General features: G+C 40.9%; 1 protein-coding gene across 4 annotated transcripts in view; it reads left to right on the forward strand.

The window, feature by feature from the left end:
- Positions 1-17,332, forward strand: part of MRPS5 (mitochondrial ribosomal protein S5) — a 48,213-nt gene that overhangs the window by 1,625 nt on the left and 29,256 nt on the right. For 3 of the 4 annotated variants that reach the window (XM_023618689.2, XM_001494456.7, XM_070236146.1), the window contains exons 2-9: positions 1,848-1,928; positions 4,367-4,504; positions 8,372-8,497; positions 9,945-10,178; positions 11,947-11,981; positions 13,643-13,733; positions 16,540-16,586; positions 17,051-17,108. In XM_023618689.2, coding sequence (XP_023474457.1) covers positions 1,848-1,928; positions 4,367-4,504; positions 8,372-8,497; positions 9,945-10,178; positions 11,947-11,981; positions 13,643-13,733; positions 16,540-16,586; positions 17,051-17,108 — 810 coding nt within the window. Of the gene's footprint in view, positions 1-1,847; positions 1,929-4,366; positions 4,556-8,371; positions 8,498-9,944; positions 10,179-11,946; positions 11,982-13,642; positions 13,734-16,539; positions 16,587-17,050; positions 17,109-17,332 lie in introns of all 4 variants that reach the window. The other variant, XM_070236147.1, reaches the window with a different exon arrangement.

Here is a 17,332-nt window from a genome sequence, read left to right on the forward strand (position 1 = left end):
GTGTTCTGGACGTTTCATTTAAACGGCCTCATGTAGTATGTAGTCTTTAGTGACTGGCTTCTTTCACCTAGCGTAATGTTTTCAAGACTCATCCATGTTGTAGCATGTATCAGTGCTTCATTCCTTTTTATGGCTGAATAATATTCTTTTGTATGTATACTATACCATGTTTTGTTTGTCCATTCATCAGTTGATGACCATGTGGATTGTTTCCACCTCTTGGCCATTATGCCTAATGTTGCTATAAACGTTTGTGTGGGGTGTTTTTGTAGATACCTATATTTTCATTTCTCTTGTGTGTATACCTGGGAGTGGAGTTGCTGGATCCAATGGTAACTCCATGTTTAACCTTTGGAGGAGCTGCTAAATTGTTTCTAAAGTGGCTACACCATTTTACGTTCCCCGCAGCAGTGCACAAGGGTTCTTACTTCTCCACATTCTTGCCCATGCTTCTGATCTGTCCTTTTGATTATAGTCATCCCAGTGAGTGTGAAGTGGTATCAGTTTGGGGCTTTGATTGCATTTCCCTGATGGCTAAGGAGCATCTTTTCATGTGCTTATTGGCTATTTCTGTATGTTCTTTGGAGAAATGTCTATTCAAATCTTTGCCCATTTTAAAATTGGGTTGTCTTACTAGTGAATTGTAAGAGTCCTTTATGTATTCTAGATATAAGTATTAGACACATGATTTGCAAAATTTTTCTCCCATTCTGTGTTATCTTTTCACTTTCTTTCTGTTGTATTTTGAAGCACAAAATTTTTAAATTTCGATGAGTCTGATATTATCTATTTTTTATTTTTGTTGTTTATGCCTTTAGTTTCATATCTAAGAAACTAATGCCAAATCCAAGGTTATGTTGATTTACCCCTATGGTTTTTTCCAAGAGATACAGTTTTTGCTCTTTAGGCCTTTGATCCATTTTGAGTTATTTTTATATATGGTGTGGATTGGGGCTCCAACTTCATTCTTTTGCTTGTGGATGTTCACTTCTCCCAATACCATTTGTTGAAAAGATTATTTTTTCCCATTGCTTTGACTTGGCCACTGTTTTCAAAAATCATTTGCCAGTAAATGCTGTGAGAGCCTGTTCGGAAACCCTGCGCTGTACAAAGTGCCGCACAGCACGGTTCAGCCTGGCGCTGCAGAGGGAGGGGGAGTGGAGTGCTGACAGAGCCTGCGGGAATCTGGTAGGCTTCACTGAGAGGTGATGTTTCAGACAAACCAGGAGGACATGTGAGAGACACACAAAAGGATGAAAGAGCAGAGTGTGTTCAAGCCTGACTAGAGATGTGGCATGGCCAGAGGGAGCGTGGAGGAGAGTGGTGGGAGTCGAGGCTGTTGTGGAAGGTTGGGCCAACATGCAGCCCCGGAGGCCATGCTGAGGAGTTTTGACTTTGTTGTGCAGGCAGTAGGGAGCCAAGGAATGATATATCAGGGCTGTGAAGTGACCAGACCTGTTATTTTAGAAAGGCCTGCCCGACAGCAGATGGTGATGTAGAGGGAGAGACCTGTTAGGAGACTGTTGTCAACATGTGGCTGAGGGACCGTGAGGCCTGAACAGAGAAGGGGCAGTGAGACCGTGGGAGAGGATGTGGCTGATGGGTGGGTTGATGTTTGAGGAGACTTTATGGGGCTTGGGAACTGGTTGGGTGTGAGGTGAAGGAGAAGCTGTGCTGTGATGTCCCTTACTTGGGCAAGTGGTCATGGATCCCAGAAGTTACTCATTTACTTATCTTGGTTCTTTTAGTCTAGAGGTAGTACTATTAATATTAATATAGGTGTTACTGTTTAAAATGTTCCTTTTCGTGTAGAAATATATCTTAATTTTTTTTTTTTTAATTTACAGGTCATTTATGGTCTAGGCAGCTTTACCTAAACACCTTTCCAACAGCTTCCGTTTGGGCATTGACATCTGTTCTCAGCAATGGTGAGATTCATTTATCTAGCTACTTTTTCTTATAAGGTCTAATGTTAGAGTACTTCATGTATGTTTTAAAATGTAAGTGAACCCTCGTTATAATGGAAATGCATTGGGTCTAAAGAGTATTTTTCAAATTTTTATGATTACACTTGTTACAGTTTAGGGCTTTAAAAGATAATAGCTATGATTTATTGAGTAATTACTGTGTGTTAGGCTTGTAACATGTTATTCTGGTTAATCCTCACACCAGTTTTTTTTGTTGTTTTTCTTGTATTTTTACTCTTTTGGTGAGGAAGATTGTCACTGAGCTAACATCTGTGGCAGTCTTCCTCTATTTTGTGTGTGGGATGCTGCCACAGCATGGCTTGATGAGCAGTGTAGATCTGAGCCTGGGATCCAAACCTGCGAACCCCAGAGCCGCCGAAGCAGAGCATGTGAACCCAACCACTACGCCACTGGGCTGGCCCCCTCACAGCAGTTTTTGTGAGGGAATTGTTATTCCCATTTTACAGATGATGCAGTGAGTATCTGAGAAGCAGAGTGCCTTGCTCACGATCACACAGACAGTGAATGGCAACTCTGGGTCCTCGAGACGGAGTTTCTGTAGAAGGCCTTTCCTCCTGCACCTGTGCAGCACAGGGCCCTCTCTGTGGTCACTCTCCAGGAAGGAAGGAAGCCAGTCCTTGCTGAGCCCAGGTTGTGCTGTGCTCAGTTAGGTCCTGCCTTTTCCAGGTGGCCAGTGGTTAGGGCAGAATTGAAATCTTACTGTGTCCTTGAGTTTCCAGAGGTCTGTGTGTTGGGCTTTGCTTTAGTCTTGCTCCCTTTAGCCTGTGAACCCTTCCTGTCGAGATGCCTTTATACCTTGCTTGAGTGCTCCAGCAGAGGAGTCTGGTGGACCTGGGCTCTTCTCTTTATCTGTTCATTTGTTGATTGGGTGACTCATTCATTCATGAACCACTTACTGTGCGCTGTTCTGTTAGCCAGGCAGTGTCCCCGACCTGGGCTGGTGTGGGGCCTGGAGGAGGCGTCTGAGGAAGGCCAGAGGGGAGTTCTCTACTGACGGCATAGCCCTGCCGGAGGCCCTGGTGGGGAAGAGCACTGCCTGGTGGAATGACAGCCTGGCTCTCTGCTCTGCCACTTTCCACCTTTGCAACCGTGGGCAGATGTCACCCCCTGGACCCTCAGTATTCTCGTCTATAAAATGGGACAGTGGTCCTTGCTTTGAAGATTGTTATATTATTTCTTAAAATATTGTGTTCCCACATTGTTAAAAGGTTTATATCTTAAAACTAGTTCCTTTCTGACTCCTTCCCATCTTCCGGTGCCACTTTTGATTCTGTCAGCTTTCTTCTGGTTATATTTCTAAATAGAAGCTGTGTATGGCTCTTTTCTCTGTTAGCACCGTTATGCTAATTGCAGAGCTGACACTTACATCCCCGTCCCTGCTCTCCCATCATAGTTGTAAACACAGTTTTGATGGAGTCTGGACAGCCTTGTCATTATCAAGGTCATGTATACGTTATTCACGGCTGAGCTAGGTCGTGTTCTGTCATTACATTTCCTTTCTCCTACCACATTTTTCTTTTCCCTAGAATTAGTAATTGCCTTGTTTTTAAAACAGTTGCTTAGTTTAGTTTTCTTAGTACCTACTCCTATATTTTTCTAAATGTTACAGCAGATTGGTCAGAGACTCCCTTCACACCCAGAGCTCGAGAGTGTGTGCTGTTCTTGTAATCGGTATTCCTGTGTCCTCGAGTCCACTGCTGCCTCTCAGCCCTGCTGTCTTCCTCACAGGGCACCCCCATCTGTGGAACTGATACAATGGCTGCCTCTAAGAATGGCTGTTTAAAAACATTCAGTGATACATGCATATGGTTAAAAAAATTCCCCAAAACACAAAAAAGCAAATCTCTCATGTCTGACCCCAGATGCATCAGTTTTCTTCCCCAGAGGCAAGCACTGTTAGCAGTTGCTTGTATATGCTTCCGGAGTTAGTCTATAAAATATATTCATGTCCCTCCTTGTTTTTCAAACCTGAAGGGTGGGATGCTCTACTGTGCTGCGCCTTGCTCTTCTAACCAGATCATTTACAGGTCTTTCCACATGGGTGCACTGTCCAGCTGCATACAGCCCAGAGTAGACAATGCCCAGCATGAGGTTGTATAATGCAGCCTAGCGACCCTGGTCTGGACAGACCTACTTCTTCAGACAGCTACATCTATCGTGTGGATGAGCCGTAATTTCTGTAACTAGGATGGGCGTTTAAGTTATCAGTCTAAACCTTTGTTTTATTTTTTAAAGAAAGACTGTCCTGAACATGTGATTCTTAAAAGTTCAGGGTTTTAGTGACTTATTTTTATTAGTAACTATTAATTATTTGGTGCTGGCAGTGTTTCTCCACAAGCATGAATCATCTAACTCAGTTTTATTCCATCTACCTACAGGCCGTTTGTCATCTCTTGGACCCAGAGACAACCGTCATTTCACCAGCTTGACCCGTGCACTGCAGACACAATGCTGTATTTCTTCTTGCAGTAACTTGATGGGCCAACAGTATAGATCCTATAGTTTCTTCACTAAATGTACGTAGACTATCCACAAACGTCCCATTTCATGAAACGGGAAAATAAAAGGTACTTTCATATCTTGATTTTTCTTCTCCTTCATCTTCTTCCTTAAATGAAGTAACACTTTAGTGACTCAAGTATGATGTACTCTTAAAATAAAAATGTTCCTCTGTGCTCCTCCTAGAACTGTCTCACATGCTGCCAGTTGTGTTTGTGCTCTGCTTCAGGAAGCGCTGGTTTATTTAATCCCCTCACTTGAAGCACCTGTGGCCTAAAGGGTATAGAATTGTGGCCCAACTCCCTGCTGATGCAGATTCACACCAAGAACGCACTCAAAGTCTATTTTCAGTTGTGCTTCAGTTGAGGAGATGGGACATCTAATCAGGAAAAGTTAATTTTAAGTAGATGATGTTTTGCTAACATCACTCGTACTTGTGATAGTATTTAAAAGAATCCAATCTGCACTGAAATTAGCTTGTAATAAATGGAGATTGAATTCGCAACTCACCATTAGGAAAATTAGAAGAAATTAGGATTATAATTCATTTTAGACTATTTGGTAAATACAGAAAATCAAAAAGATGAAAATCAGCTATAATCCTATGACCCTGAAATACTGGATTTGCCACATGTTGTTCTCTGTCAGTACATAGCCTTCTCCCGTGCAGTGTTGTGACTGTAGAGTTTCTCATTGTATGGGTACAGATCCCCTAATTTGGAAGTCTCATAGTAACTAGGTCACTTGTGTAGTCTGCAGGAAAGAGGACCAGGTGGCGGGGCATTATGGGTAATGTAGGCTTGGTTGTATCTGGATTTTGGCACACAGGAAAGAGAGGTGGGTAGAGTTGGAGCCATTAGCCTCTTCCTTTGGTGCCCCAGCCCCTTTTTTTCTAAGAGCTGACTTTGTACTTTGGGGGGGTATATCAGATTTACAGGCCTTGGCAGTGTTTTTAAGTAGTCTTTTTCCTGCCCCAGAAGACCTTATCTCCAGCTCTTGTTCTAGAGGTGCCCCTTGCCTTCTGAGACCCCTGTCCTTGCCCTTTTGTCCCACACCTGCCTCTGACTCTCCATTAGCCTGCGTCCTTCCTCAGTTATAGGACTCTGTACCCTTCTGAGTTTGTTGCTCCCAAGTCACGCTGAGATTAGCTTCAGGGGGCAAACTCACTTGAAACCAGCATGGGGCTAGGTTTTGCTGTTTCTACATTGATTTTCTAAATCTCTTCCAAGAAATAAAAAGCATAATTTCTCAAAACTCATTAAGATTTCCTAAGAATATTTAATGTTGTACTTGTAAATCTATCCCTCTGCCATAGCAGGTCCACCATTTAAATCCCTTTGATCCAAATTAGCAAGCAGTGTTATGTAGCATGATTAACAGAGTACTAGCTCAGTGTATCAAATTGGATGCAATAGTGGATTTTGTATATATCTATGTGTATGTGTGTATAAACATGAACTTTATTTTACATAACTGTGCTAGTTAATAAGTGTATATATTAACCTACCTAAATCCTTCCAGAAAATGATAGAAAAGGTTGAAATAATAGTAAAAGCTTACAATGTAATATATTAAGTAAAAAAGCAGGATACAAAATTCTACATATGATATAATTTCAGTTTTGTTTAAAACAAATATATATATACTTATGTATGCGTGCATGAATAAAGAAAAAAACAAAATATACATTCTGATCTAATAGTGGTGATTATTTTTTATATTCTTTTACTATCTATATTTTCCAGATTTAAAAAAATAGCTATTTCTTTTATCATCTGAAAAAAAGATTAAAACCATTTTTCATAGCATAATGGCATTCAAAAGTTGACATATGACTTGTTCTCTTTTTCAAATGTAGTTAGAAATTTTATTTTCCTCATTTTAAAAATGAACTAAACTCTTTAGTCTTTTATATCTTTGTCTCAATATTAACTTCCTTTAAAAATCAAATCCCTTTTGGGGCTGGCCCCGTGGCCGAGTGGTTAAGTTCGCGCACTCCGCTGCAGGCGGCCCAGTGTTTTGTAAGTTCGAATCCTGGGCGCGGACATGGCACTGCTCATCAGACCACGCTGAGGCAGCGTCCCACATGCCACAACTCGAGGAACCCACAACGAAGAATACACAGCTATGTACTGGGGGGCTTTGGGGAGAAAAAGGAAAAAATAAAATCTTTAAAAAAAAAAAAACATCAAATCCCTTTTAGTCGCAATGAGTGGTTTGCTTATTCTGCTTCTAAGTGAAGAAAAACTCTGTAATTGATTAACTCTTAGAGTGCATCCCATTAAAAGTGCTTTCATTGTGAACTTTGAAGTTTTTTCCCCAAAGATTTTATTTTTCCTTTTTCTCCCCAAAGCCCCCTAGTTCGTAGCTGTATGTTTTTAGTTGTGGGTCCTTCTAGTTGTGGCATGTGGGATGCCACCTCAGCGGGGCCCGATGAGCGGTGCCATGTCTGCACCCAGGATCTGAACCGGCGAAACTCCGGACTGCCGAAGTGGAGCACACAAACTTAACCCCTCGGCACTGGGCTGGCCCTGAAGTTTTTGATGGCATTTCTAGTACCATCATTTTAAAAAAGAAAATAAAATCTTTAGTGAGAATTTAGCACATGGTGAGGTTTGTAATTTTATTTCGAACCTGTGGTTCTTTTAAATGAATCAGTGTCAAGCTAAAGTTCGAGTTTAACCTTTTGCTCTGATCAGGGCTACACAAAACAGCATGTGACATGGAATCTCACTTTTTGAGCTTCCGTTATAAAGATCAGCTGTAATAATAGGTGTGTGTTGAAAAATGGGATACTGTACAGATACTAAAAATATTATAAATCCAAAACGTTTTTCTCTTTCCATATTATCTACCCAGAGAATCAAGATAAGGCCTGTCAGGAAGCAGGAGATAGAACTTTTAAACCTTAAGGGCTCATAAGAGAAGAAGAATGAAGATACTCATTTGTCTTCTAGAATATGTTTAGTATTTTAGACATGTAGATATTTGTATCTTAGATTTTTGACTACTGCAACTAGTGTTAGTTGTGTGTGGCTGATTCTTTATTAAATAAATTGATGATGAAACAGTCTATGGTTATAAAGGCAATTGGTGATACTGCGAAAGGCTGGAAGTCCTTGGGAATACAATTTAAGTCTAATAAATGATGTAACTACACCAATAAAATTCAAGAGTGGTCAAAAGTAGAGAATGTGAATATTCTACAAGTACAAAGGGGAAAATGGTGAGTGAAATGTACAATAGAAAAAAATTTTGGAATCCTAGAAATTCACAAATGGAAATAAATCAGTGTCAGAGTCTATACATAAAGTAAAAGACAAGCATGATAGAAGAAATACACACACGCACATGCAAGTATTAACTATCAGACCCCTACATACTCATTCTTTCCTATATGTTGGTTAGACTTTAATTAGAGTTGAAGGTGAATTTGGGCATCTGATTTTGAAGGATACACAGAAGAACAGAGCAAATCAAATTATTAAGATTATTGGGTTCAGATTGAAGTGTTGCTTTTTGTTTGGGCTAAGAAACCTGTATTTAGGAAGAATAGTTATTGATTATCTCAATGGTTGCAATGGAGGCAAGCAGGCAGGGAAGAGACCTGTGCCATAGTTGATAAAATGTCTGGGAAACAAACCTACTAGAAAGTAAGTGGGATTTAAATGTTAGCTGTCTTTTGTGGAGGAAAATCATATTCTTTGAAAGTAGAATCGTCTCCTCTTGGGCTTTCAAATGTGAACAGATGCCAAGAACGATTTAGTTCTGCTTTCGTTGCCACAGTGATACAAGTGAAGCTGGCCTCTTCTTGCCTTTTTTCTTCAATAGGAAACCATCGATCATTGCTTGAAAAGTTTTTTAAAAAGCCTGTTTCATTACAGTGACAGCAGATGAGCTGTGGAAAGGTGCTTTAGCAGAGACTGGTGCTGGAGCAAGGAAAGGAAGAGGCAAGAGAACAAAGAAAAAGAGAAGGAAGGATTTGAACCGGGGTCAAATCATTGGTGAAGGTAAACTTATTTATAAAAAACAGCTTGTGTGCTTTTTAAGATTTTTTTCCCGAAAATTTTATAGATATTTTACAAACTAGAAACATTTCTCTTGAAGTACACTAGGATCTATGGTTTTAGAGTCCAACCAAATGGCTTACTTATTGCCTCATGATTCAAGGGGAGGAAAATCCCATAGAAAGGGATTTATTCTTTCAGTTATTCATTCAACAAGCCTAGATGCCCTTGTGTGGCATCTGCTGTGACAGTCCCTGCCCTCAAAGAGCTTGTGATTCAGTGATAGAAGATGGAATAAATGGAGAGCTGGCAGACTTCCTCTGCAAAGGTCCAGAGAGTAAATATTTTCAGCTCTGTGAACCACACGGTCTCTGTTACAACTACCCAACCCTGCTGTTGGAGCACAAAAACAGTCACAGACAACACATGATTGAATGGGCAGAGCTGTGTCCCAATAAAACTTTATTTACAAAACAAGTGGTGAGCTGGAGTTGGCCCATGGGCTTTAGTTTGCCAACTTCTGGAACACATGATGCTTTATACATGTGTTTTTTGAAGAATAAAAATAGAACAGTGTAGTTGAATCGACATTTTGTACTGTGCTTGCTAACAAATTGTCTTTGATAGTAATGGCCTTCTGGGCATAAAGAAAGAGAACGCCTGTCACTGCCCTTCTAGCTGCTGCGTGTCTACTTGGATACTTTTCTCTGACTTACCTCGTGTCTTATTTTATTTTTTAACATCTTTTAAAGTTATAACAATTATATATGTAGACCTTCTCAGTAAAAAATTCAGACTGCAGAGAAAACTAAAGTCCCCCTTGATGCCCTTTCTCTCTCCCCCAACCCAGTTGCTATACTCAAGGAAACCACTGATCTCATTTTGATGTGTTTCCTTCTGACAGTTTTTAATGCTTTTACAAACATAAACACCCTAAAGGAAATAGATAATTTCTTCTTTTTAAAAATAAATTATATCATATGGTACATACTGTCATGTAATTACTTTTTTCACTCAATAGTAGGTCTTGGAAATTGTTCCACATCAGAACCTATAGAGCTACCTCATTCTCTCAGTTTAGTGCAGAATACATCATAGGTTGGATATGCCATATTTCATCTAACTATCGCAACGTTGCTGGACATTTGGATTGTTTCAGTTTTTTGCCTTTACACATAGCGCTTCACTGGACATCCTTGTCCAAGCACACGGTGCCTTGTCCCTGTGTGGAGGGTTTCTTTAGGTGATACCATGAAGAGGAATTACTAGCCATTAGGATGGGTACATTTACAGTTTTAGTAATGCCAAGTGGTCTTCCAAGCGATTTATATTATTTTATGCTCCCACCAGCAGTGTCATTATCCGTTCACCCATTGCCTGGCATTTCACAACTCAAGAAATGAATACTTTTTAAAAATTCTTATTTATGTATGTTTTTAAACAACTCCAGGGCGTCAAGGCTTCCTATGGCCTGGTCTGAATGTCCCTCTTCTGAGAAATGGAGCTGTGCAGACCATTGCCCAAAGAAGCAAGGAAGAGCAGGAGAAGGTGGAGGCTGAGATGGTCCAGCAGAGAGAGGAGTGGGACCGGAAGAGGAAGATGAAGGTTAAACGGGAGCGAGGATGGAGCGGAAACACGTGGGGAGGTGTCAGTCTCGGCGCCCCAGACCCTGGTCCCTATGGAGGTATCAGAGTCCTGGTTTTGCTTACCTTTGTGACAGAGCACTTGTACTTCTAGAATTCCTTATTGTGACTTTATTTACACATCTGCTTAGATTGCTGTTTTCCGGAAAAAGATTTGAACATCACTGAAATCACTCCACATTATTATCCAACTGTATTTGATGGAACACTAGAGGCCCAGAACCAAGAAGATTCCACAAACGAGCTGCACAGCCCTGGGTTCTGGAGTCTTTATTGTGCCGCTTCTCAGAGCCATCAATGTGGTGGGGGCGTCACGGATCTGGACAGGCCCCAACAGGACGCAGTATCCCAAACACAGTTGGTCCTGGGGGCCCAGGGAGCAGCAGAGCTCAGGAGAGCTGCTTCCGTAACAGAAGATAAACCGGATGGTTGTCACTAAGCCTCATGAAAGCACCCAGGAAATAAAAATTGATAATACTTATCAGGCCAAATGAGAAAACTAAGTCCTGCCCCTGACCTGAGTCTGTAAAGAAGGAAAAATCCTCTGAGAAATTTATTCTTGTCGATGAGTAGGAGATGAGGAGACAGACAAGAGTTTGGCTGCTTCCTTCAGTTTGGCTTAAAGAGGAGAGGAGAGGCTGGGATGGAGAGGCTTAGGCAGAATGCTTAGAACTGAGCAAAGTGCTTCCATTGGGAGGATAAAAATATGGGAAGGAGAGAAAAAACCATAAACTCAGTCCCTAATGAGGGCCCAGATCCAGAGTGTAGACAAATGGATTAATCCTTGACAAAAGAAAGGGCACAGTGCAGGTTCAGGGGAGCCTGGAGTGTTAGTGGTGGAAATGCGTGTGGGGTGGGCTGTGTGAGTGTATCTGTCTGGTGACCTCATTGAGTCTGTGAGGAGGAGGTGGGGTCATCTGCTGAAAGTAGGGTGGGGGCACTGATGAGCACGGCCACCAGGATATTGATGAAAAGGCAGGGTATCTGGGAGTGGCTCCAGAATTATCCAGGGGAGTGAGAATTGGACAGAGTTCAGAGGAAAGAAGATTGGCCATGAGGTGATAATTGCTGAAGCTGGCTAATGGGTGCATATGCTTTCACTTTGTTATCTCTATCTTTGTATATGATTGAAGTTTTCTATAGTAAAAAGTTGATAAAAATAAAAGCACACAGAGAGTGTTTGAAGTGGCTGCCTGGTGAATGGAGAGAGAGCTAACTAAAGGGACCTGAAAGGCCAGCAGGCAGCAGGGAGGACATGACTGACTTGGAGACCATGGGTTTCTAGGGGCCCAGGTGTGCACTATGCTTTGACTTCTCTCCAGCAGCACCCAGCAGGCAGAGGTGGCCAGACAGCTGCTTGGATTCAGGCCTGGATAGTGCAGTGGAGGGAGAAGAGGGTGAGGGAGTTGAGGACGTTCGCCAGATCTGGTGGACGTGATGGACCGTGGTGTCCTGGCCGAGTGGAGAGGCTGTGAGGACCAGAGGGAGTGAGAGGGAAGGGGAGGACAGTGGTTAAGAGTCTGGAGGTGCTGGGGAGCTCCAAGAACCCTTGTCTTGGGAGTGGACGAGTGAGCGAGCTGGAGGGTTAGGAGGATGCAGTCAGGGAGATGGTGGCCGAGGTGATGAGTTTAGTGGTGGAGCAGTCTCTGGGGATGATGGAGGACCAGGGTGTGGCCTTGGGAGTGGCACCAAAAGATCTGAGATTCTTCTCACTTAAAAGTCGGTGATGGTGCCTGTGTTGAAAAGTGCTTTCATATACTAACTGTGCAGACACATTTATCTGTATGCCTGTTTCTTCTTTCCCTCCAGAAACATATGACGACTTTGATACCAGGATACTTGAGGTAGGCACACTGAATTAAATACCCAGTTAAGCCTTAGGGGAAGCTGGGGTGGGCGGTGGGGATGGGGCAAGAGGAACAGTGAGGAAAAGCTTTGGTGCATGGCTTTTCTGAGACACAGAGCTGATCTGAGTAAGTAAATAATGGAACTTGAATTTCAGTCACTTGTTACTGGCTTTCCTGACTGCTGCCCTTCGTGGGGGTTACCAGTTGAGGTCTCATGACATGGTAACTTTGAAGGTATTGTCGCTAACAGAATTTGGAGATGACCTTTAAATTTCCACCTTCCTGAAGCTACATTAGCAATCTGTCTTAGAATTAGAAACCATATGTATGTGGCACTGAATTCAGGGAGCAGAGCCTGAGAGGAGCCGTGGGGTGGGGGTAGAAAGCTTGGAGTGGCCGTGAATGTCCAGCTCTTGATGGGAAGTGACCTTCTGGGCTGTTTGCAGGCACCTGAAACTAAAGCCTGTCCCCAGTGAGTTTCGGTCACTCTTTCCGGGGTGTTCCCTACAGTGGTCAACTTCCCTCTGAGCTCGTGCTGCACACGTGGTGTTAATACCACATGGAATGATCATTTACTGAGTTTGTGATTGAATATGTATATTGTTTCTTCAATATCAATTGCGTTATAGAATTTAAAATATGTTTAGGGGCCAGCCCCTTGGCTGAGTGGTTAAGTTTGTGAGCTCTGCTTTGGTGGTCCAGGGTTTTGCTGGTTCATATCCTGGGTGCAGACCTAACACCACTCATCAAGCCATGCTGAGGTGGCATCCCACATAGCAGAACCAGAAGGACCTACAACTAGAATATACAACTATGTATTGGGGGGCTTTGGAGAGAAGAAGGAGAAGAACAAAAAAGATGATTGGCAACAGATGGTACCTCAGGTGCCAATCTTTAAAAAAAAAATAAATAAAATATGTTTAGAAGTATTTTATGTATTTGGATCCCAGTTTATACCTTTTGGAAGTTAATCTCTGAAGAATTCTTGTGTATGTGGTGATTTCCAGTAAAATTATCCATGGGCGTGGGACTTGAGCTCCCTTTTCTTTTAAACCCATTTTATGGGAAAGGGGCCGCCATGTGAATAGTTTAGTTAATAGTTTGGCCCTTCTAAATATGCCCATAAATGCAGATTTTCCTGTAGTTCATGATAAGCAGATATTTCCAAATTTTCTATTCTCAATTGAGGCTAATCCTTAGCACAGAGATCCAGTCCTATGTTGATTCCTTCTATATACTGCATTTCATCATTTGTAAGATGCACATTTTTCCATATTTTAGCATCTCTTGATATTGGGTATGTCTTATAGTCAGTCAGTTATAAACCATGTCAAAGTATAATCAGCAAGTTTCTTTCTTTCTTTTCATTCATTAAAATAGTGTATAATGAATTGTATAGTTTCAGATCCATTTAAAATTTATCTCAGTCGAACCTTCTAAGAAGCTTATGAAATAGGAAGAGAAAGACTTATTTCCGTTTTGCTCCTGAAGAAACAGTCCCGACAGAGGTTTCCTTGGGGAAAGTTTGCAGTTTGTGCTCGTGGACTTGGAGGACGATGGACGATTCACCACGTGTGCGTGTGTGTAAGGTCGTCACTCTAGTTCCTACTTCAGAATTTTATTAAGGTGTAGTATTCATGAGACACTTTGTCTTTTAGGTCAGAAATGTCTTCAATATGACGGCAAAAGAGGGAAGAAAGAAATCAATCCGCGTCCTGGTCGCTGTGGGGAACGGCAGAGGAGCTGCAGGTGAACAGGGTGCCATGGCACACGCGGTGCTGGTGGTGGTGGCAGAGGACAGACGTGGCCGGGCTGCACTGTGGGGTCAGCGGGTTCACGCTGCGGCCAGACTTTTCCTCCTGATTAAATCTGTTAGTGGTTCGAGCGCACAACCTTGTTGAAGCCCGTGAGATCCCTTAGAGGGACAAGAAAGACTAGATCTTCCTACACCTGCCCTTTCCTGTGAGGACACTGGATATTTAAAAAGGCTCAAGATGCCATTGTATTATAATTAACAGGAAAAATTAGGGGGAAAAACATTAGATATTCAACAATGGGGACATAGTTACAGAGAGAGTATAGCCACACATTGTAATATTCTGTACCCATTAAAGAATAACGGAAAATCATGTACAAAATAATGCTAAATTAAAAAGAAAAGCATTTCATGTAAGACTGTATAATATAATCCCAATTTTTGTTTTTTAAAAAAGTATGTTTATATGCAAAGAACAGACTGGAAAGATATGCAATGAAAAGGTTAATAATGTTTACTCTAATTTGCCAGTCATTTAAATTTTCTTCTTTATACTTTTGTGTAAAGTTTCCATAGTGACCATCTGTTTTTGAAATGTATATGTGAATGTGTAAGCGAAAGAAAACTGGAAAACTGTCCTATTTAACCCATCCTGACACTTTCAAAACAAGTAATGTGTATAGATAGTGTTTGCCCAAGGAAACCACTCTTTATTTGTTTATTTATTTTGGAGAGGAGGTTTCTGCCTGAGCTAACGTCTGTGCCAGTCTTCCTCTGCTGTGTGTGTGGGGTGCCTCCACAGCACGGCTGATGAGTGGAGAAGGTCTGCACCAGGCCACTGACTGTGAACCTCGGCCCAAAGCGAAGCGCGCAGAGCTCGAACCACTCGGCCATGGGACTGGCCCCTAAGGAAATCACTCTTAACAGTTACTTTTGTATACTTCTAGATTTCTGTATTCATATATCATCATATATCTTTTCTAAAAAATTGACACAAAGGGATCCTATCATATCCATAATTTAGCACCTTGCTTTTCATGCTTATTTTTATACCCAGAGAGCTTCCTGTATCAGCATAAAGAGATTCCCCCTCATTCTTTGTACTGATTGCATAATGTTCCATTGGGTAGATAAATATAACTTTTGTAACCTTTTCCCTATTGTTGAATATTTATGTTTCCAAGTTTTTACTGTTTATAAAAAATAGTGAGCTTCTTGTACATGTAATTTGTTATACTTTTGCAAGTATATTGACTGGGGAAATTTCTTGCTGAAACTGCTGCCTCAAAGTTCTGTGCATTTTAAACGTTGATGAGTATTGGCAGATTGCCCTGCCAAATGTTGCATCAGTTTATCTTCATCTGTAGCATCATATCCTTGGGGCCCAGCATATGATCAAACTTTACTGATTGTCAATATGATGTGGAAAACATATCTCTTAGTTGTGATTCGCATTTCTTTGATTATGCGAGTTTGGACACCATTTCACATGTTTATTGGCTGCAGTTATTTCCCTTTAGAGACCTGTTAGTTCACATGTTTTACCCCTTTTTCTCTTAGGTGTTTGTTCTTCCTTATTGATGGTATAACCTGTTTGTAAGTTAAGGACATTCACCCTTTGTCTATCATATACTTGACTTAGTTTTTAGTTTTTTTCTACACAAAGTTTTAAATTCACAGCAGTCTTAAACCTTTATATAGCAAGTTTGCCAGTCTTTCATCACTTCTGTGTTAGTGTCTTGCTTAGAAAGCCTTCATTTGAAGATTATATGTTCACCTGTGTTTTTTCTCCAGGACTTACATGTTTAGTTTGTTTTGTTTAAACTGTGAAATGGAATCCTCAGCCCCTTTTGTCCCAGGTTCTCAAGTGTCTTGCGTATCTCATGGAGCAGTATCCTCTTATGTTACTTTCCTGTGTATAATTTAAACATAAAAGACATCCTTCAAAATAAATAATTAATGGTGACAGCAAGTAATGGAAGCATTTCTGTTAACTTGTGATAAAGCCTCATTTCACAGGGTTGAGCGTTCACAAACTCAGGAATTGTTGATTTTATTTCCTGGTTAGTTGAAGTCTGAATTGCATTTGAAAGTTCCAATGAAATCATAGTTTTATGCTATAGCAGTGTCTGTTTTTTCCCAACCCTTCTGGTTATTTTAATCTATTTTCCAAAATGCACAAAACCATATACCTTATTAATTTAGAGCATGGTTAGTTTTTTTATATTGAGTGTATTTAGTTTGTTTTAACATATTTTTATTTTATTTTATTTATTTTTTGCTGAGGAAGTTGACCCTGAGCTAACATCTGTTGCCAGTCTTCCTCTTTTAGCCTGAGAAAGATTGTCCCTGAGCCAACATCCTTGCCAGTCTTCCTTGACCCTGTATATGGGACACTGCCACAGCGTGGCTTGATTAGTGGTGTGCTGGTCCACACCCAGGATCTGAACCCACGAAACCCGTGCCACTGAAGCAGAGCACACAAACTTAACCACTATGCTACTGGGCTGGCCCAAGTATATTTAGTTTTATCTATAGATTTATAAAAAGTAAAGTTATGCATATAACCTTGGATTTCATAGATGCTTTCAAGTGTAATATTTCCCAAATGCCCCAATACAGAGAAGCAAATCTCTTTAGCCTCCTGCTTTGTCATTCGTTTTGCACAGAAGGTTTTCTCTGGGCAGAAGAAAACTGAAGTGTGATGAAATATGGTAGGAGCTGAAACTTAAAATGTGGTGAAAGACATTATGTGCCAAATTCATGCCCCTTGTCATATTTTTGCTTTTTCTCTGCCAGGTTTTGCCATTGGGAAAGCCACTGAAAGGGCGGACGCTTTCAGAAAAGTATGTACATTTTTCCTGTCTTGACAGTAAATAATCAATGAGCTATGTGCTTGACACCATCAGAACCACAAAAAAAAAGGAGCCCTCCCCCCATGCTCACTGTCAAATGTTACTTATCTCATAACAAGCAGTTTAGAAGTGCCTGTATTCTTTTCTATCATTTTTATCAGACTTGTGATTGTGACAAGATTATGAGACAACTGGGAAAGTTTGAACACTGACAGAATGTTGAAAGATACTAAGGAATTATTCTTAATTTTCTCAGATGTGATAGCGATATTGTGCTTATGATTTCTTTTAGTACATCCTTAGCTTTTAGAAGCTGAGGATTTTAGAATACTGAAATTATTGTCCTAGTTTGAAATTTTCCGTAATATAATATTTTATGAAAGCTGCTTTTTGAGGTCTCTGAGAAAATGTAAATTCCAACAATAGATTTAAGAGAAATATTTCCCTTCTTTCAGGCAAAGAACAAAGCAGTTCACTATCTGCATTATATAGAACGATACGAAGACCATACAAGTGAGTGTTAGTCTTTTCTTTTAAAATTCGCAGGATTACACTTGTTTCATTATGGGAGGCAGTGTATCTCTATGGGTGTCTTTGTGTTTCTCTGCTTGTTGCTACGTTCTTACAAATCAATATGTAAAGTGTAGAAACATATTTTCTCTCCCGAGAAGGTTACTAATGAGTGAAATCAAAGTCTGTTGCTCGTCCTCGGCCAGTGTGTGCTGGCTGCTTGGGGT

This window comes from Equus caballus, chromosome 15, assembly GCF_041296265.1.
Source record: "Equus caballus isolate H_3958 breed thoroughbred chromosome 15, TB-T2T, whole genome shotgun sequence".
Lineage (NCBI taxonomy): Eukaryota > Metazoa > Chordata > Mammalia > Perissodactyla > Equidae > Equus > Equus caballus.